The following is a 21,431-nucleotide window of genomic DNA, read 5'->3' on the forward strand; positions in this document are numbered from 1 at the left end:
AGCTCCCTGTCTGTTTTCTGGACCATTTCTAGTTTGAACTAGACTATATAGCACAGGGTTAACCCACGCTGGCATTGCTCCCCTCAGTCTTCTGGAAACACCTTGCCCAGTTAATCTTCACGTTTCCATTGCAGCATTGTCTTGATGGTTCCTGTGATGAGCAATGGCACCATGGAGCCATTCTCCTCCTCCCACCTTCTTTTGTAAGTGCTACTGTGAGTTAGTTATTTAAGATCCTCTCAAGCCCAGTATTGAATGCTTGAAGGTAGGTTCTACCACTTCTTTGAGCAAGTCACTCTGATGTTTAACGTTTCTCATGCTGAGGCCATTTGAGCCTGTTGCACCACGTCCTTTCACAGGGCACTGTGTGAAAAGAGTACCTCCACCTTCTCTGTAACTACCTTTTGGGTAGTGGAAAACTGCAGTTAGATACCCATGAACCTTCTTTTCTTGTGGCTGAACAAATCAAACTCCGTCTGTCTTTCTTCATATGTAGAGATCTTCAACCCTCTCATTACATTGGAAGCTATTGGCAGAACATTCTCACATTTTTTCAGTGTCTCTCTTGAGCTGGAGGGACCTAAGCTGGTTGCACGTACTGGGTGTGGACTGAGAAGTGCCAAGCAGAATGGGAGGGAGAATGTCCGTGTGACCCACTGGCTGCAGCTCTGCTGAGGCAGCCCAGGACACCGTTTGCCTTTGCAGCTGCAGAGGTGAAACCCGCTTCCATTCAGCCATCCACCAGCGCTTCCAGGTCCTCAACAGCAGACTTATAGCCCTGTCTTATTTTTTTTTGTTAACTTTTGAGGCAGATTCTAAATAATTTTGCACTTACGACCTGCAGAAGCCCCAGTCTTGCTTCGTGTTTATCTTTACCTTCTGGCCCACTGATTAGTTCCTTTAAGTAATGTTTCTTTTGGAAGTGTTAGTTAGAAACAAAAGGCTTCTTTTTGAAATGAAAACACAATTGTTTAACTGAAAATTTACAACTCAGATGACAACATCCATTCTTATTCAGAGAACGAGCATCTACTGTAATGATACCTTTTGAAGTAGTACTAACCTTCTGTCAAAAAACTCCCACACACCCTGAATCTGTGAATATCAGCAAAGCATAACCTTCTGATTTGGGATGACTAAAAAAACAAGGTGAATCCATTCCTCCTTCAGCTAAGCAACACTTCGTTATCACTGCCTCCTATACACACAGTTCCCACAGAGACTTCCTTGGAAGCAGAGGAGGAGCTGATGCATCCCACCACAGGCTCTTTTAAGTGCAATTCAAGCTGTAATGCCATAAATTAGAGGGATCTTTAATATGTTTCCATGTGTACCTATATATGAGAAGATCCATTACTTCTTTCAAATATTTAATTGCTTCTTCCACAAATATTTATTGCTATACACTTATCTGCCTAATCATATCTGATATCTGATTCCTAATCATATCTGGTTCAGGGTCTAGTAGAAAGAAAAGAAACATTTTAATTTCATGCTTCCCATTGCCTAGACTATTCCTCTTCAGTGCTTAAACATTTCAGGTAAGATCAGAAATAGTTTCAAGATAACTTATGTCTTCAGTAGCCAAAGAAGCAATACTATAGGAGTGGATTAGAAGGTTACAAAAATTGGTGTTGAGGACCCCACTTCTACACTGTGCTTGTTATGAGTTTATTTTGAATTAACTCTGGCCTGGTCCTGTGGCCTGAGCTCCTGTTAACAACTGGATAACATCAAGAGAGTTTCTGATAGCACTTTCCAGTTTTATTTTATCTGAAAGGAACTAAATTTTGCTGGGTCCCATAGTGCTCCCAAATGCAAGCCAAAGTGAAGTGAGTGGCGATCAGGAGATTGGTTTTAAGTTCCCATATGTGGAATAACTGGCACACAAACACAGAGGATCTCACTGATATGCCATTTTGCCTTATATGGGTGGAAAAAAAAGATAAATCAGTCTAAAATGTCTTCATGGTTTTTTTTGGATTTTTTTTTGGTAACTATTGAACCAGAATTTTCCAGAAGAAAATTCTCTTATGGAAGGGGCAGAGCAGTTCAAGTGTGCTGATAGAAATCAGATTTGGTGTGCCTGAATTCTGAGCTCCCAGCAATTAATACTCAACTTGTCTGTGTACTTGTGCAAAGCTGTGAAAGGACTGTTATACTTTGCTTGTGCACACGGAGGCAGAGGTAGAACACCACAGTTAAACTCTGAAGTATTACAGCTCCTCTGCTATTGATATCCACACTAGCTAAATTAAAATAAACCCACCCTAATAATAATATTGTGGCAATATGCTACAATTTCCCCTTCCATTTTGCTGCATAGATGTGCACAGAATAGGCTGGTGTGGCAAAACCAGAGATACTGAAAAAAGATAAAGTGAGAGCCCACAGCCCTGTACACATTATTACAAAACAGAAAGATTAATTTAGGTGGCAGGGGAAGGTTCCTTTCACTACTCCTTTTTGTGAGTTTTGGAAGTTTTTCATGATTGCCATATGAACTTTCCTAGATATCAATAGGAATATTAAAAAAATTAACACTTTCCTAAGTCATTAATAACTCTTGAATAATTGATCTAATTTGTATTCTTTCACAACTAAACAGCAGTGCTAGGAAGGTATTCCCCTTCTTAGGGTAACTAACTTATACAGACATTTTGAAATACCAACACGCGGTCCATCATTAGTAGACCAATCTTGCTGTTCCTTGGCTGTGAGATTCAGTGAAGGTGGCAGGAGTTAAATTAGCTGTGAGACTTTTGAATCTCTCAAAATCAGAAGAAACTGCTGACTGCTCAAAAGTTACGGACAAGGAAGGAACCGACAGCTAAAAAACTGCTTGAGTTTCATTTCCTTAGGAAAAGATTAACAACTCAACCTGCCACAGTACCTGCATTTTTATTACTTTAAAGTATGCTACTTGAAACTGTATTTTGTTCTTTTTGAAAAGAGTATTTTGGCAGTTTAAAGGGAAAGAAAGAGCAATTTTTTTTATTTTATTGTTTTTTATAAAATGTGTTTTATTTTAGTTTAGGGTCAGAAACGCAGTAGTCTCTTCAAAAATGCAACAGAAATGCAGTTTCTCATTTGGGGGTTTGGGGCTTTTTCAAAGTATTTATTACTAACTAAGTCAATATTTTCATTTCCTAAAGAGGACTAGAATATGTTCATTTAAAACACTTCATAGTTGTTATTTCAGGCCTTTGAAAAAGGAAGATGAGCAACTTTAAAGTGAAGTGCATCTACACTCGACCCACAGTAGGTCTTCTATAGGCAGACTTACTTCCTGTGGAGATGAAGAGGAAATGTACTTAGGGTGTGAAGCACCTTCTTCTTTTTTTAACTACTAAAAAGCAAAAATATCTCCTTGCACTTTAACTTCTGAATCTAACTGAAAATCTTTGCAAGCAAACTCCTCTCAAGAAGTCCAGTTCTAAGTAAAATGTTATCTGTGGATGAATTACTTGTAAGCCTGACTTTGTGGCATTCTTATATGTATTCTGGAGGCTGGACAGAAACAGGTAGGACCAAATCTGTGTACTGATTTGTTTTTATTCTGTGAGTCAAGATGACTGGCTTCCTCAGTCACACAATTATGAATGGCACTGAAGAGAGTGGCAGGTGAGGGGAATCCCCACCAAACTGTCTCCTGGATTGTTTTAGAAGAAAAGCTTGCATCACGTAGCAGATTTCTTCTAAGAAACGCCCTGCGGAGGTTTCCAAATGATTATGACAGAAAATGTCCACTCTCTGGGCTGGTTTGAAACATTTAAAGGATATTTTTTTACTGATGCTTGCAACGGATCACTGATTTAGCCTCAAACATGTGCCCACAGCTACACAATTGTGTTTCCATGTACACACATGATAATTAACAATTACAAATTTGTAAGGGATAACAAGACAATGATCAGAGTTTTCCCCTGGATGCTGACATTTCAGCTTATAATATTCAATAAGAAATCAAAGCAGGATTGCTTTCACTACTGTGTACTTCCAAATTTAAATATGAGTATTAATTTCTGACAATAAATTAGTCTGGAAGTTAAAGTACTTACACTGTGAAAACAAATACAACTGTACAGTGAAAACTCAAAAGGCACTTGAATTCCTCTTTAAAAATTAGATCAAAAGCTCCAATGCAAATAAAAGCCAGCAGCAGAAAAAATCAGCAAAAGGAGAAAGAAAACAAAACCCAACGTGGTGAAAATTCTATAAATATAATGAGAGGAAGATGAGCAGGACTGGCTCACTGACAGGTTGATAGCCTGAAAAGTCTATCTTGATATAGTATCAAGAATGTATGAAAAGTACCAAATTGTTATCAATCTGCAATGAATTTTCAGCTGAGTCCGTGCTATTTTGTGAAGTTGCAAACTGGCCTCTGGTGAGGTTAATGGAGATCCCTGAATGGATTTATCTAGCACATACAGAAAACAACAGCTGGTTCAAGACTAGCATCCTTTGGTCTTCTCTCTTTAAAAATGACATTGTCCTTCTGAAAAAGAGCCTTGAGTTATTATCACAGATATTTGGATGTAGAAGTTCTGGTAGTTTTTTGCCTCTTTTGAAGGTGGATCTGATCCTTTGAAAATTAAACTGAATAACAGACAGAAAATAGAAGATGTCTCTGTATGGAGAGTTGAAGTATAGAGAAAAACATGAATTAATTTACTGGGAATTGGGGAAAGACACTGTGTGCAAAACATGGTATTTTTTCTGTCAGTATCATACAGCAACGGCAGATGTATACATATATATTTACAGGAAATATCAGGAACTCAGAGCCGCAGAACACAGTCAGAGCAAATTACAGTGGAATTGATTTCTTCATGAATTAGCTCTCTCAAACTGAATTAAAATATTACCTTGAAACTAATGAAAATATTGTGGGAAAAATTATTATAATACTAGCATGCTGGTCTTATGAAGAGCAAGGCTATTAGAGAATCAGAGAATCACAGAATATCCTGAGCTGGAGGGAACAGAGGAATTAAAAAACTTTGGAAGATCACTTTGGGGAGAACTATTTTAGTAAAATATATCTTTATTTTGTAGAATGCTTCACATCCACCAAGGTATAGAATGCCTCATCTGAAGTCAGTATGTTGCACTGTTAACATGGGATAGATACCATTGCCTGCTTAATATTAAAAATCAAAAATATAAATGTTGTCAGTGCTAGGCTAAAAAGCCTAGGAAAAGTATTTCAAAAATATTAGGAAAAACTTTGAAACAATTGTCTTTAAATAATATGTTTTTCTATTTGCTTTATTCCACTTTTAGAAGCTCATGTTTTCTGTCCTTTCCCTGCAGCCATACTGATTAAAAAGCAATTGGAAAAAAATCCCAACCCCAAAACTGTAAAATATATCCCAAGATCCATGAAACCATGTAAAACAAAAAGCTGGTGCTTTAAAGTGGAAAACCAGTACTCTAAAATCCATGACATAATGCTAATAATGGGAAGTACCTCCAAAGGATATTATGGTGCTGAAAACAGAAAACTTTATTCCTCTTGGAAGAATGAAGAAGAGAGGGTGAAAATGGAAGATTTTATGTAGAATAACCTGCAGACACTCCATGGATGTAGCACAGGAGGTATTGCACTAGCCACAGTTTAGATTGCAGCTGTGCCAAGAGTTTTGCTGCTTTCCATTGATAGGGACTTAAAGTAAGATTGAATAAGATTTAGAATTTCATTCTATTTTATGGGCAATAAATTTCAATCAGAGTTTGGATATGTGAAAAAATTCCAGACAGTTGAAATACAGAGTAAAAAATGCACACCATGTTTGTCCATCACTGTCTGTTACACTGCCAATTTTTTTTCCATATTTTAATACAAGAAAAAGAGTATTTTGGACTTTCACCTGCCTTTCTCATGGTTAGTTCTCATGGGTACCTTATAGTTTCAAAATCATTCATGCATGCAGACTGTGTTTTTTTGGAAAGCTGTAATACCGCTTTGTACCAGCTTGAAATACGGCACAAGAAACAAGAAGGAAACTTTGGTCTCCATTGCATATTGCAGTCCATGCAGAATTAGCAATGAGAAAACATGTGTTTTAGCTCTTTTTCCGGGCTCAGAATTCCTCATATACGTCAATTCAACAGTCTTTCAAGGAAAAGAAAAAGACAGAATTATGCTGATTTTAGAAACAGGGACATGAACAGCCATCAATGAGGACAGATGTTCTGAGGAAAATATTTGTTATCATCTCCAGAAAATTATTTTAACACATATTCTGAATATTTATGTTATATTATTACTGGAGTGTTTAGACAATACAGAGCTGATAGTAATACAGTTAAGAATTTCCATAAAGTCCACTGTAGTGTTTGAGAAAGGCCAGCACAGAACAGTTATTCCTGGCTATCCTCCTCTTCTTGGGCAAAGAAAAAGCTTGAACTCTTACAGAATGGATGAGTTCTCAGACCATGAGGGGTAATTATTTCCTTTTGCTAATTCAGAAAGGAATCATTAGTGTTTGGTGGGGAACTCCTGCATCAGTTTACTAAATTAAAAACCTGAAGGAAAATATGAAACAGATGTCTTGTGTGAGTCAAAGTACCAATATTATAGTAATTTGGAATTTACACTCTAATCCCTTCAAGCTGTACCTGTCACTTCATTATCTGTTTGGATGTCTGTTTCTCTAGACGTGTAGCACTATGGAGTGTTAGTTTCTTCTTCCTTCCCTTTTTTCAGAAGCCTCAACAGCTAATGTATGCGAGAAATTTTTGGGAGGAAAGAGGGATCAAGAATACTCATTTTTCTGTCTGCATTTGCATGCAGGCAGGAGTATGTAATGGAGGGCAAAGGTCCTTCCTTGTGTCATATTTCAGATTGTACAAACTTGTTTTCCAGCTCTCTCATACAATATAATCTCCAAAGTGACCTTAGAAGGGGCTGAAATTCTGTTCAGAAAAATGTAAATCCAGTTAATTTAGAGTGTTTCAGAACTTCCCTCTACCCCAAAATTTTGTCTTATAAAACAAAGTAGATGATTTATGCCAACATTATCCTCTGGAATGATGGAAACCTCCTCTAAATCACTGAGATCCAGTAGTCAGAAGGAGGAGCCAATTACATCCTCCATGATGTGTAGCACTGATGAAGCATATCCTTATCTGTAGGAGAGCGGTGGGTTGGTTTTTTTATTTGATTTTTTGTTTGATTTGATTGTTATTTTGTTTATTGGTTTGGAGGTTTTTGTTCTTCGGTATTTTTGTTGGTTTTGGGTTTTTTGGGGATTTTTTTTTGGCAGGGAAAATGGCAGTGTTACAATATGTTTGTAAGGGTCAGTTGCTAACTCGTAGGATCATAGCAAGGTTTGGGTTGGAAGAGACTTTAAAGATCATGCAGTTCCATCTGCATGGCCAGGGAACATTCCACTAAACCAGGTTGCTCAGAGCCCCATCTGACCTGGCCTTGAACACTTCCAGGAACAGGGAGCCCACATCATCTCTGGGTGATGTTCCAGTGTCTCACCACCTTCACAGTAAAGAATTTCTTCCTAATGCCTAATAACCCCCTTCCCTCTGACAGTCTGAAGCCATTCCCCCTACCACTACATGCCTTTGTAAAAAGTCCCTCTCTCACTTTCTTGTAAGTCCCCTTAAGGCTCCCTTAGTCATGAAACCTGATTATCAAGACATCTACTTTGCAGATCCTAGCCACATGAATAACAATGTTTAGTAATGACATAGCACTGGCACAACGTGTAGGCAACGTTTAATCACTTAACACCCTCAAGTGTGCCAACCCCCCCTCCACCACCCCAGCACTGTGGAGGAGGAAACAAAGGAATTGTTTCTGCTGCTTTGTAAGAAAGGGAGACTGAGAGGTGAAGTGTGATAGAAGGTCAGAAAGACAACTCAGAGAGGGTTTTCCAACCCTGGGCTGCTTTCCTGGGGCAGTGATAACAGAGAAAGCCACTGTGTTTTAGTGAAATGAAAGTCAGGCAGAGATCTGCTGAACTGGCATGGGCAGTTGCTCACTAAACCACTCAGGAGCATGCATAAAACAAAAAATGAAAGGGAAAAAGATGTAATCAGGGTCATAGTGAAATCTGACATGACTTAGCAAGGGCATCTTCAGGTATTTGGTGTAAGGTGTTGTATGAACAGAAGGGTGTGAAACCTCTGCTTTGCATGAAGAGTCAGATGACTTCCAGGCAGCAAAATGAAAAAAAATGCCTTGGTTTCACTTCCTTCTGTGTTAGGACCAGATGATAATCCAGCTGTGACTGTGGAGTCTCACCAAAGGACCACTTCAATGCAGCACAAGATTTTTCAATCCTATTCTGGCATCTCTTTCAACTAGATTAGGATAAGTGTTCAGACAAAGAGCTTTTGTTAGTGTTGAGCTTTCAGTCCTCTCCAGTATGCACTCCACAGATACCTGCTAAAGAACATTGATAAAAAAATTGCATGCTCTTAGGTCTCTTGGAAACTGCAGGTATTTTCAGGATACCTCCTGCATTGTTTGCAATGATGCTGGGTCTCAGGACAGGCAGTGCAGGAGAGCCATCTGAACCTGGGTCTTCCTCCCAACCTGACTGTTCACGTTCTTGGGCAACAAGACGTGCACTGGACAATGGTGATCTGGTTCATCACTTTTGGGTAAAATGGGGAGCAAAACAGGGCTGGAAGAAACACAGGACCCTCATGTTCTAACCACCTCCTGTAGGTGGTTGCCTAATTTCAAAATAATTTGGAGACACAATACTGTGTGTTAACAGTAGAGAATATTATGAGATTAGTGTCACCATTTATTAAAATGTAAGGGATTTGGAAAAGGGATGTTATATTTCTGTATTAAATACATTTCAGTGCAGTTGATGATTTACCACAGAACATTCAGTGCTTTGTGTAATAATTTGAATGTGGAGATTCAGCCTAGAATGTGGAGATCTAGCCTCAGCAGGCAGGAGAGTGTACCTAAAATTTAGACCTGTGCTCAGAAGACAGCATAACAGAGACAGATCTCATGGCTGTTTTCCTTGCTTTTTGCTTAATTTCTTGCCTCAGTTTATGATAAAATACTTGTAATGCTGCACTGTGGGCAAAGCACTGCAGTAGGACTAGGAGACCTTGTTTGTGTTCCTAGATTTGCCTTTCTCATAGGCTGAGTGATCATGAATCATCCCATTGCTCTATGCTACTGTTTTCTTACCTGCAAAACTGGATGCTTGGCAAGTGGCCTTCTCTGAAGTGTGAGGAGATCAAATTAGCCAAGAAACCCACCAAAACTATAACTAGCATTGGCAAAATGTGCATTGGCAAAGTCCTTTTTTTCCGATACTTCATCCTCCTGCTATTCTTAGAAGTTTAGGGGCACAGCTTGCTGTTGATGAGATGTGCGTCTGACAAGTTTAACAGGGCAGCCAAACCCAGCACACTCTGGATGAATAGTTCTCTGTAGAAGGCAATATTCCTGACTTAATATTTCACCTCCTGGAATTACATCTTCTGCCTGGCTGGAAAATTACAGCAATTAGTTGTGTTCAGCTGCATTGTGAATTGTTCTTAATGTGTTAGGAAGAGTGAACTGTTTGAGTAAAGAATTTTTCCCCAACTCCTTCTTTTAGGTTTTCTTTCACTCTCTCTAGTAATTTGTCTCAAAATTGCTGTTTAAATTAGAACCTGTAATGGCAAAAACTGGACTTCAGGACTCAGTCCCTCTTCCAATTGTATGTTTCTGACTGCTTAAAGAGTGCCACAGGAATCATATTCACTCTCCCACTTTACATGTCCTTTCCAACACATGGCCAAAGAATTGCTCTGCTGACTCATGGACAGTGAACCTCAGCAGGTGTCCCCATCTTGTAAAATATGCTTGATTTTTCTGTGTGTATAAGACTACATTTAGCTGAGCCATACCATGTCTTTGTGCTTGCTTTGCATAGCAATCCAGATGTTTCAATCAATAGGTTTGTTCAGTGTGCTGGCATTTGTGAGCTCACTTCAAATTCTGAGTTCACTTTGAATTTTGTTGGGAGCTCCATTTTGTCACCATCCCTGGAGGAAATTAAAAGGCATGTGAATGTAGTGTTTGGGAACACGGTTTAGAGTTGGACTCAGTAGTGCCAGGTTAGAGTACTTGATGACCTTAAGTGTCTTTTCCAAATGAAATTATTCTATTACTCTAATTTTTGGCACAGAATCACAGAATAAAAATGGTTTGGGTTGGAAGAGACTTTTGAAGATCATCTAATCCAACCCCTCTGCCATGGGTGGGCACGTTAACTTTGCATTTGTTTACAGTGCTTTGAAGCAACCTTGAATAGCACTATTACTTTACCTTCATGTCAACACTTCCAGCAACTGAGTTATTACTTAATTTGTTTTAACTTCTTAAACTAAAACTAAAGATGTGCATTGCATAGCGTTGCTATCTCAAGCGGATTACGGCACTAACTACCCATTTGTTGTGAGATGTGTTCCATCTCTCTATGCTGCTGTTCCCAGAGAGTTCTTGCACGCAGCTTTTGGGCCTGCCATTGTTGGTGAAATTTGGTTCTTCTCCCTGAAAAACGATAATATCCCTGGTAGTAGTAGTCTAGGTCTATTCCACAGATGGAGATCCTCTTTCAAGCAGAAACGAAAAAGATTTGATGGCATCAGTGGTCATTAGCTGAGACGGAAGGAGCTTCTGGGGAAAGGAAAAGTTTCTTTCAAGGAATATCTAAAGAGTCATGTGGCTCTGAGATGGAGACTTCTAATCTTGTCTCTTGGGAGCCACTTGAATTTTCATCTGTTTCTGATGAACTATAGACATCTTCCATTGCAGCCAGTGTGAACTGAGCCCTCAAGTGCCCTCCTCCTGATTCTCTTTTTGTTTCCTTATGGGCCCCTTCTTTCTTTCTTTCTCTTTCTTTCTTTCTTTCTTTCTTTCTTTCTTTCTTTCTTTCTTTCTTTCTTTCTTTCTTTCTTTCTTTCTTTCTTTCTTTCTTTCTTTCTTTCTTTCTTTCTTTCTTTCTTTCTTTCTTTCTTTCTTTCTTTCTTTCTTTCTTTCTTTCTTTCTTTCTTTCTTTCTTTCTTTCTTTCTTTCTTTCTTTCTTTCTTTCTTTCTTTCTTTTCTTTCTTTCTTTCTTTCTTTCTTTCTTTCTTTCTTTCTTTCTTTCTTTCTTTCTTTCTTTCTTTCTTTCTTTCTTTCTTTCTTTCTTTCTTTCTTTCTTTCTTTCTTTCTTTCTTTCTTTCTTTCTTTCTTTCTTTCTTTCTTTCTTTCTTTCTTTCTTTCTTTCTTTCTTTCTTTCTTTCTTTCTTTCTTTCTTTCTTTCTTTCTTTCTTTCTTTCTTTCTTTCTTTCTTTCTTTCTTTCTTTCTTTCTTTCTTTCTTTCTTTCTTTCTTTCTTTCTTTCTTTCTTTCTTTCTTTCTTTCTTTCTTTCTTTCTTTCTTTCTTTCTTTCTTTCTTTCTTTCTTTCTTTCTTTCTTTCTTTCTTTCTTTCTTTCTTTCTTTCTTTCTTTCTTTCTTTCTTTCTTTCTTTCTTTCTTTCTCTCTCTCTTTCTTTCTTTCTTTCCTTTCTTTCTTTCTTTTCTTTCTTTCTTTCTTTCTTTTTCTTTCTTTCTTTCTCTTTCTTTCTTTCTTTCTTTCTTTCCCTTGTAGGCTCCTACCTACCCTCCATTCATGTACTGCAGTCTAAAATGTTCTGATCAAAAGGCTCTTCAGAATAAGCTCATTTCACATAATATCCAAACCCATTTCCCCCAGCTATCCTCAGTACAGTTGTTTCAGGGTTCTGTATGCACGTGGAGACCACCCCATCTGTCTCCTTCAGTGGGGCTTGTTTTCATCCGTGTCCTTCTGTTCTCACATGCTACACACATCAGTGCAAATGAAAAGGCATATGGGGACTTTTAATCATTGCCAAGCAGAAATGAGTGTCTTAAGTACTAAATACTCTGCTCCCACAGAGAGTAGACAACCATAGAGGAATTTAGTATGATACATCGTTGCATTCAGGCTGGAACCTTGTTCCCTTCTGAATCTGGAGGTGAAGAATGCAAAAACAGCAGAAGTGCGCTTAAGATGATGGGAGGGATGCAAGCAGTGCTTCACCAAAGGACAGCAGCAGAAAGAATGTTTGAATCTCTAAGTGTCTGTATAGAATGCCACAGCAAACTCAGTGGTTACTTTAAAAGAATACCAGAAATGAGTTGACTTTTGCACTGACCCTTTAACCACAAGATAAGATTTTTTTTTTCAGATAGTGTGTAAGAATAGGTTTGAGCCAAAATGCATACTCCTCAACCAGTATCGTAATTTCCCCCTTTTCCCCAACCACGTGTAAAAGAAACTTCAGAATCTGCCACGTAAACGTTACCCATTGATGAACCACTGAAAATTTTTCCAGGACCACACTTTAACAAAGATGCTTTCGAGGGATTCCCTTGATTAGCCAAAAAATGAAGGGCTCTTATCTAACACTATCTCAGCTAAATATACACAGCCTATGATGACGAAATAAAAAAATTTCAAGACCAGGTATAAATACCACTGACAGGCTGATGAAGTTCAGTCGTCTACTTGCTTCTAATAGAAGATATAACTATTAGAAGTTGAAGCTCTCTGCTCTTAGACCTGTTCTCACAGAACTTACCTGAGCAGTTTAATTCTCATCACCAAGAGAATGGCTTTCCAAACCTACAGCTTGTTTGCTCTGTCTGTCATCATGATTTCTTTTGGACATGTTGAAAATAGATTGAATCTTCTTCAGCTTCAAAACGATATAGACAAACTGAAAGCTGATTTTGTAAGTATGGTCTTCTGCTGCATTTCTCTTCTCCTGCTGCTTGTGCTTTACATTTTACTTTTTCAAGTCCAAACTTGAGCACTGCTTGGCATACTCAATATCTACCAATAGAGGGAAATAATGGAACTAACTTTTTGATCATACATTTTTTAAAAACAAGAATATGGGTAATTTCTTTTGTTTTCCTAAGTTCTTTCAGTAACCTGATTCAATTTTTCAATAGCCATAGTTACTGCGGTAATTTGCATTTATTTTAGGGATGTTCTTTCTTTCACAATAACTTCTTCTAGCTCAATCCAGCTTTAATTACATGGAATATTATTAATATTAATCAATATTAATGCAATTTATGGTGAATATATGAATCCTTATTCAGTTCTGACTAGATGCAATTTACTGACTTTTTAAATTTCATGTTAGCAGTGTTAATGGGAGATTTAGTACCAGTTAGCAATATAAACAAATTGGAGATGAGCTTTTAACATTTTGCTTTAGCAAATGCATTTGCTACTTATTTTAAGTTGTAGTGGTGTGTTGCTCAAAGATGATTTGTACTTATTCTTTTGCATCCTGCAGTCATTTTACTTCCACATGTGTGACTATGATCTGGCATGGGAATATAATCTGGCATGATAGTCTTTCTTGTCAAATATAATTTTGGTAACTTGGTAACTGTAATGTTAATCCATCAATCTTCATCTGGGAGGCATTAAAGTAGCACACAGCTGAATCCAGCAGGGATTAGTCACAGAGACAGCAGATCTACAATAGAGTAACTTTTAATTAACAGCTTTTATTTTCAATATCTTTTTGCTGGTGGTTTTTTTTTTCCCTCTAAACACATGAAAACAGCTGCAACAGTCTGCTCCTATTTTCAGCTCTGATTTTTCCATTATTTTGTCATAATTTTGTGCAAATGACAGCTGAAATTCAGCAGACAGAGAACCACCCTGAGGTGGTAAAAACCAGTGTGATCCTTCAGTGTTTGCAGGAAGCTGACTGTAAAATTTGCATTATATCTTAAATTTGTGATTAGCATAGACCAGAGGGAGTTTTACTAGAATATATATAACTCTGTGGAAGAGATCCTGAGCCATGGTGTGCTTTTTTGCACTGACATTAAAACTTTGCTCCATAACAGGTGCTCCCCACCTTTCAGAAATAGAAAAAAATCAATTTAGTAGTGTGCTTAGCATGAAGAGCCAATCAGCCTAGGAGGTTGCTGTCAGACTGCAAGTCTTCTCTTTGCACTCACTGTATTTAAATTACTGAGCAGACAAAAGAAGGAAACAGTCCGTGTTATATACAAAAAGGAAAAAAAAGACACACAGAAGAGGAAATGATTCAGTTTGTCTTTCCTTGGTAGGAGAGTTTTATTGCTTTTTGTTTCCAAGAACCAGTTGCCAACATCTGATGGTTAAACTCCATCCCTGTAAACCTCTCAGTAACCCACTAATCTTGCATATCCCAATACCTGACTGTGGGCTACTGGGATAGTAGTTCTCCAGTTCTGCAAATTATTCAGATGAACTCCAGTTCATTGTTGTTCCATATGAGATTTTACTGAGACTGTATGAATTTAGGGTCACAGATTACAAACTGCTGGACTTTGATTTACCAGAAAACATACCAAGATCAGGCCTAATGATTTTCTAGCCAGTTGCTGGGTTTATGAGCTTTTATTTTCATCTGTTAATAGCAAAACTTACAGGGAGCATTTGGGAAAATAGATGTGCTAAACATCTCTCTTCATATGAATTACAGCAGGAGAAGACATTGGAAAGAGAACTAATACCATTTCTGATACCAGGCAGTTGAGCAATGAGACTTGGTTGTTAGAGGAGTGAAAGCATTGGGATAGATACAGGCCAGATGTAGAAAAATCTGAATTTCGATACTCATTTGAGTAAAGAGTACAAATTTGTCTTGTGATAAATATTGTTTGTGCAATAGATATGTTTGGGTTTTTTTGCAGAACTCAAGTCATTCTGATGTAGCTGATGGTGGACCTATTTTTACGGAGAGGCTGTCGAACTGGACAGAGGTGAGTCAAAACCAGATATGATGAAGCATCTCAGGTGCTTTTTTTGGTAAAAAAGCAGCTCCCAGAACCGGTGTAATTAGCTGCAGCAGAACAAACACAAGCAGAGTTCTCTTTGGAAGCTTGGAAATGAGACAAAATTCCTCATAAAAAAAGCTTTATTCTGCACCATCCACTGACCCTGAGGTACAGCCAAGCCTGGGAGATGAGTTGAAACATTTTTTTTATCATCTTGTTTCAAGCGGCAGAGAACCCCTGTATGCTGTGTTTTATCTTCCTTCCTTTCCCTGCTGATGGGCACTCACAGACCTTTCTTTTTGATCATATTTTTCAACAGAGAAATGAAAAAAGGATTATCCTGAGTCAGATTATTTCCATGTACTTGAAAATGCTTGAAAACACCGACAGGTCAAAGGCTCATGTCAGAAACATATCTGAGGAGCTCTATACTCTGAAAGAAAGCCTTTCTGATGGCTCAAAGAAGATAGAAGATCTCAATGACCTGACAAAACTTCAGGTAAGGCTCTTCCTTTGCCCTGTGACATTATATTTTCCTGTTGTGATTTGAGTGTGATTCAGGCCAATAATGCTTCAGTAACCTGTATGGTAATCCCTGTCTAGTTCAGTTCATGCTGGGAAAACAAATATTTCCAGCTGCAGGGTCTGCTGCAGGTCTACAGTGTGGGCTAGTGCTGAGTCTTGCTGCAATCTGGCACAGAGGTGCTGGCAGCACTGTCACACAGTCTGTACTCCAGAGCTGCTACTGACACAGCCCTTTGTGGCACAGAAACTGGTTGGGAAAGTTGTGCCTGGTTGTGGAATGCTCTGTGGCTGGAATGCACTTGGCTCATGGTGCTTGTGCCAATGGCACACAGCACTGACCTCCTCACAGGTCTGCAGACAATACCCCAGCACAGTCAGCTGCTTTTAACTACAGGGTAGCTCTGCTCCACAGGGTATGGCTGGTCTGTGGCAGGTTGCAAAGTAGCACAGAAAGTGGAAACCAAAATTCTGTGATGTTGGTAGGCTCTTTGTTGTGGGAATTAGGTAGTAGGGAATTGAACATTGCAGATGTCCTTCAGTTTTACCCTGGTAGCAGGGTAGCCTGTGTGTTGTGGTCAGTAAACAATTATGTCTCTTGGCATGACTTTTGTTCCCTTTGTTTCTGCTTATTACAGATGAGTGACTTGAAAATTCAGCGCAAGGCTGTGAATGAGCTGTTCAGTGTCTTACAAAAACTGGGGGATACCTCAAGTTCTCACAAAAGAAAAAGAAGACAATTTCAGAGGCTGTGCAAGTGCTAATGCCATCTTGTGATCTTCTATACTGAGCTACTGTGCAAGTCTTGCTGGAACATGAATTTTTTTAAATTTCAATATTTCTATTGATGTTTTTATACATTTATTTATTAATATTTAAGTGTCTTAAGTAATTATTTATAAACAAATACTAACAAAAGTATTTATACTCCATAATACTATATAAGAAATTACTTTGTCTTAAAATCCTGTCTATTTGTTATATGTTTGTTGACCTGAAAATACAGAATGAGGCAGTGTTTACTCAGTTTCCATATGGAAATCTTGAAATGACATGATAATTGTACCCAGCTTTCCATCTGGTGCTGTCTTGAGACAGGGATGTTATGAGATTAGTCTCATCTATTTGGCATGGAGATACAAGCAACAGTATGGGGAAGTTACTCTATTCAGGAAAACAAATTTATGTCTGCTTACTACTAAACATATCTAAATCCAAATCAAGCAAGTAGACATGCTTAAGGATAAGCAGATGTTGAAGCAAATTCCTGAACTAGAGGACTGATGATTAATTGCTGGTTATTATTATTATTATTACTATTATTATTGTTATTATGCACTGAAGTTATGAGGAGGGCAATCCACTTAATATCTCAAGATAATGTGACTAACTGTATTGCACTGACTTAAACTCTCAGATTTAAAAAAATTTCTGTTGGGTTTTTTTTTGGTATGAATCATTCAAATGTGTCTGTTGTGATTTTATTTATTTGGAGGTTATAGTATGGAAGTTCTTTGTCTCAAAGACTATATTTTTGTACTGGAATATTTTTAAAGAACTTTGGATTTTTCAACAGAGATTCTGTGAAATTTTAATATCAAATAAATAAATAAATAAATAAATTTTTAAAGTGTGTTTTCATGTTTATTCACCATTATCTATGTGAAAAGTAAAACGCTAATTTTGTTCTACATTTTCACAAAGGATGGTCCTGCCCAGATGTATAAATTGTATTTTGTTTCCTCCTATGTGTCCAAGACTTAGGAAAGCCTTTTACATATTTTTAAAGAAATATGGCAGAAGAGTCAAAAATTCTCAAGTTTTTCTTGCATCTGTTTGAGAAAATGTCATTTTGCTTGTGGGAAGGCACTGATAATTTGAAATTTGTTGTTACTCTGATCTAAGATAAAAAACACTCTCAAATTTCTCTGCATGTCAAAGTTACGGAGCCCAGACTGAGCTCAGGCCATCTGCTGGGCTCTCTGCAGGTGATATAAGCTGGAGGCTTGGGGCAGCTCAGGCAGGTCTCACAGGCTTCCCAATTCTCTGGTCCTCAGGGCACAATTATCTGGGGGTACACTGGCTGAACTGCCTGGGAATGCGGCAGATTTTCCTTGGCATTCCTGCCAACATGACACTTCCACCTACCCCCCGAGCACTGACTGAATCCATAAAATCCAGAAACAGCTCCACATCATGCCTGAAGTTTATTTGCAGTAAGTCCTACAAGTTTGGTTGTAATTGTTGCAGCCATTGCTGCCTGCATGGGCTCAGCTATCTCCCATGGTTCAGGATACCTTCATTCATATCCACATTTGACAGACATAACAAAGTGACTTTGTGATCCTGGAAACACTAACTAATTTTGAAGGAAACAGCTGTTCTTGTTTATATTCATCACAGACATGCATATGCATGGGAGATGCAAGTGAAATTTGTCCTGTAGGATTTCTCCAGTTCCAGGACTAAGCACAAGAAGCCACGGTAAGCATTTAACATACACAATGTGGCTTTCCACGCTCATGCTCTTTCATGAGGCATTAAAAGAGACTAACTGTCCTTTGGGGATACACAGCCAGGTGCAGCATGTTCTATTGAAAAAAATACAAAACAAATAAAAATAAAGAAAAGGGAAAAGGAATTAAAGAAAAGGGAGAAGAGAAGAGAAGAGAAGAGAAGAGAAGAGAAGAGAAGAGAAGAGAAGAGAAGAGAAGAGAAGAGAAGAGAAGAGAAGAGAAGAGAAGAGAAGAGAAGAGAAGAGAAGAGAAGAGAAGAGAAGAGAAGAGAAGAGAAGAGAAGAGAAGAGAAGAGAAGAGAAGAGAAGAGAAGAGGAAGAAGGAAAAGGAAAAACCTGACAGAGAGGTTAAAGTTTTATTAGTGATTGGCAGGGAGACAGTATGTTTCCCCACTACTCCTGAGTGAATTAATACTCTCTCTCTTGAATTTAAAGCCAAGACTGGTTAGAAACTACTTTATTAGACTATAAATGGAAAAATCTATAGTTCTTCTCCACTGCTCTATGGTTCCATGGAAACACAAGGCAACTGCATCCAGAAGAAATAACATTTCCCAATCCAACCTGCTTTAGCTGTGTGTGCCCAACCCTGTGCTCTGCTGTCCCTTGCATTCCTGAAGTTATCACATTAAATTTGGCTCAAAACAGCAAGTGTTCTGTGGGGAGATTTTGCTTGGTCACACGGTTATCTGAGTTCTTCTCATCCTAGTGTGGGGTAGCAGAGAAGTAGTGAAGGAATGAGCAGTGCAGAGATGGAGTAGTAGCTGTCACTGCTGACAAAATGTGTTTGTACATTTTCATTTCAGTAGTTTGATGATTTGTTTTCTGTTTATTTGTTTGTTTAATTGATTAGTTGGAATTTTTTTCTTCTTTTTGTTTTTTTTTTTTCCCTCCAAAGTATCCTTATTTCCTGGAATATTCCATGAAACTGGAATGTTTTTAAGCATCTTGAAACCTTTCATGTTAAACCTGACACTAGACATTGTAGAGATTCAGTAGCACTACTATAATTATCTAACCATTCAAAGAAATCTGAACAATTGGTTTCTCATATTGACCTGGCCTTTCCCTGCCCAGTGTAAGTGCAATTTCTACAGGGTGCTTAAGATAAACTACTGAACATTCCTCACTTTGTTCTGTTACTGTGATAATAGTGTTAGAGAAGAATATAATAAAAATCAGCCTCTACAAAGCCATTTTTTCAATCCCATCCCGTCCCATGCCTTCTGTGTATGGTATATAATTGTGTACTATACAAATTAGGTGAATCACTTTTAATGTGAAAACCTGTCATCTGTTCTCTGACATTCACAGGAGTCCTGGATCTCCTTTTCTATGTCATTCCTCACAATATCCAAGTGAGGAGGGCACTTCCAGCTAAGCTAAATGTAAGGGTGAAATGAATTTTAGTGGCTACCATAGATATTTCTATAGAAAAACATAGCAGAAGCTTTGAGTATTTTTGACTGAAGGTCAGTGCAATTTCTTCCACCCACATGATCTGAGAGTGTTAATACATGTGCATGCCTGGGAGTGAAAAAATATAATCTACTATTTAGTAGTTAAAATTAGAAAGGGAAAAAGTCAAAAGGAAAGACACTTGTCTGAGAATCCCGCTTTGTTTTATGCAGCTTTTCCATAGCACATGAATTCTGTCCTTATTCTCTAGTCCTGCATACTACCAGTCCTGATTTTAATCTGCTATTTTATCACCATGTCACTCTGTATTTTGTAGTCCTTTAATAGTTTTCTGGAGCTGGATGTCTTCTCTGTGTCCTGCATGACTTAATACACCAGCAGACTTAGTTATGAATATTAATAGCTTACTATATCACTAAACTTAACTGTGAATATGAATAAGTTAACATGACTAACCGAGTACATCAGCAAGCTTAATTCACAACTCCCTCTGTTTCTCAAACTACTAATGGCTACATTTTAAATCATGGTATTATTAATGTTGGAAAAGACCTCTAGGACCATGGTGGCCAACTGTTAATACAACACCATTGTGTTCACCCCTAAAGCACATCCCCAGGTGCCACATCCACATGCCTTTGGATCACCACCTTACAGAGGTGGTGATCCCAGCACTTCCTTGTGCAGCCTATTCCAGTGCATCACCAATGGCATAGGCCCCAAGCAAGCCCTCTCATAACTGAACCTACTTAGCTGCAAAAACCATTCACTGCTCCTTTTTTCTTATATTTTAAGCAATTTCATTTTTATATGAGGAGTTTCTTATCATGTAATAGCTCAACTTCTTTGGTAGCTTTACACTGAGACTCAGCAGGGATCCTTTTGAAGCTCAAAGACATGGATGTATTTTGTGTCCCCCTTGTCTATATTCTCTAGATCTTCACTAAACTCTGTTCTAAACAGTAAGTGGGGTGTATCATGTCATAAATGTCACAATATTTACTATTTCCTTCTCCACCATATTTATCCATGTGCCCACTCTGTCTTGGTACTGTGCAGTAAGGATATCAGTTTTACTGGTTTGCAGTTTTCTGGGATTCCCTTGAGGCCTTTTGGAAAATTAATATCCAAGAGGCCCACTTTGTGCATGCCTGGTGCAGGGGCAGACTCCAGAGTGGGTTGGATCTCGCACACCCCAAAATCTGTGGTTCAGCAGTATTACCCTTGAGTCCTGCAGGTCTCTCAGGTGAGGGCTGTCAGCTCAAATCTGTCCTTGCCATCATCTTCCTCCACTAGTTTAGGAGTGACCACGGGATTTTTTTTTTTTTGTAAGTGGGAAGTAGAAATAATAAAAAAGTCGAAAATATCTGGAGGTGTAAAAACCCAAAATTGTCAGACGGGTGTGGAATTTTCAGTCCAAAAATAGCTAATCATACAAAACCTCTCACCTCTTCATTGTCTTGTGTGGGGCAGAGTGATAACAACATCTTCTGCAATGCATGGGATGTGTATAGGCTGCTGAAGCTGGTGAGGAGCAGCACAATGCCTTGCAACAGCAAAAATATTACTTCTGGGTGTCTTACCAGCCTGCTGGTCCTCATGCAAGATAGCAAAATAAGGCCATCTGTCTTCCAGCTTACTCTTCCATTATTTTATTTCCACAGTTCCCTCTTACAGTGAGCAGAGACTTCCTGGCAAGCAAAAAGGAAGGTGTATGCCAAAAATCTACCTGCAGAAAAAAGCAGAGTAGTTCCTTGATCCATAGCAAAACCAGCTGTGGCTGCATGGTGGTCACATTATCCAGAGGGAAAGCAGAATAGAAGAGGGCTCTATTCCCCATTGCACAAAGTGGGAAGGAACCTTCTGCACCACTCTGTGCTCACTGCTCTCACAGGCAAACATCATTTGTGAGATTTCCCCCTATTTCACTGGTCAAAGATGACCTTGACCTTATAAAACAGAAAGCAAACCAGTCAGGCAAATCTAGTCTCTAAATCAGCCCTGGGTTGTGAGTTTAACAGGAACAAGTGACACTCAGTATTTCTTCACAGATTGGATCTCTGTTATCAAAAAGATGCAATAAAATGTATCTTTGTGCATAAACATTTCCACAGAAAAGTACTCTTGAAAAATGTGTCATCATATACAATGA

The 21,431-nt window shown here is 38.4% G+C and overlaps 1 protein-coding gene across 1 annotated transcript; it reads left to right on the plus strand.

Annotated features, from left to right (window-relative positions):
• Positions 1-12,641: 12,641 nt before the first annotated feature.
• Positions 12,642-16,109, plus strand: IFNG (interferon gamma). Its single transcript, XM_005519337.1, has 4 exons — positions 12,642-12,764; positions 14,740-14,808; positions 15,143-15,322; positions 15,984-16,109. The coding sequence occupies exons 1-4, from the start codon at positions 12,642-12,644 to the stop codon at positions 16,107-16,109; spliced, it is 498 nt and encodes a 165-aa protein (XP_005519394.1).
• The last annotated feature ends 5,322 nt before the right edge of the window (positions 16,110-21,431 follow it).

The sequence above is a fragment of the Pseudopodoces humilis genome, chromosome 5 (genome assembly GCF_049639895.1).
Source record: "Pseudopodoces humilis isolate 2021_Gansu_Grassland_sample_001 chromosome 5, ASM4963989v1, whole genome shotgun sequence".
NCBI classification, from domain to species: Eukaryota; Metazoa; Chordata; class Aves; order Passeriformes; family Paridae; genus Pseudopodoces; species Pseudopodoces humilis.

What these genes read in the sequence shown, in the direction of transcription:
- IFNG (XM_005519337.1), top strand. Translation starts at nt 12,642, where the DNA reads ATGGCTTTCCAAACCTACAGCTTGTTTGCTCTGTCTGTCATCATGATT. An exon ending in ACAAACTGAAAGCTGATTTT is followed by an intron (nt 12,765 to 14,739) that starts GTAAGTATGGTC and finishes GTTTTTTTGCAG; the next exon opens with AACTCAAGTCATTCTGATGT. An exon ending in GGCTGTCGAACTGGACAGAG is followed by an intron (nt 14,809 to 15,142) that starts GTGAGTCAAAAC and finishes ATTTTTCAACAG; the next exon opens with AGAAATGAAAAAAGGATTAT.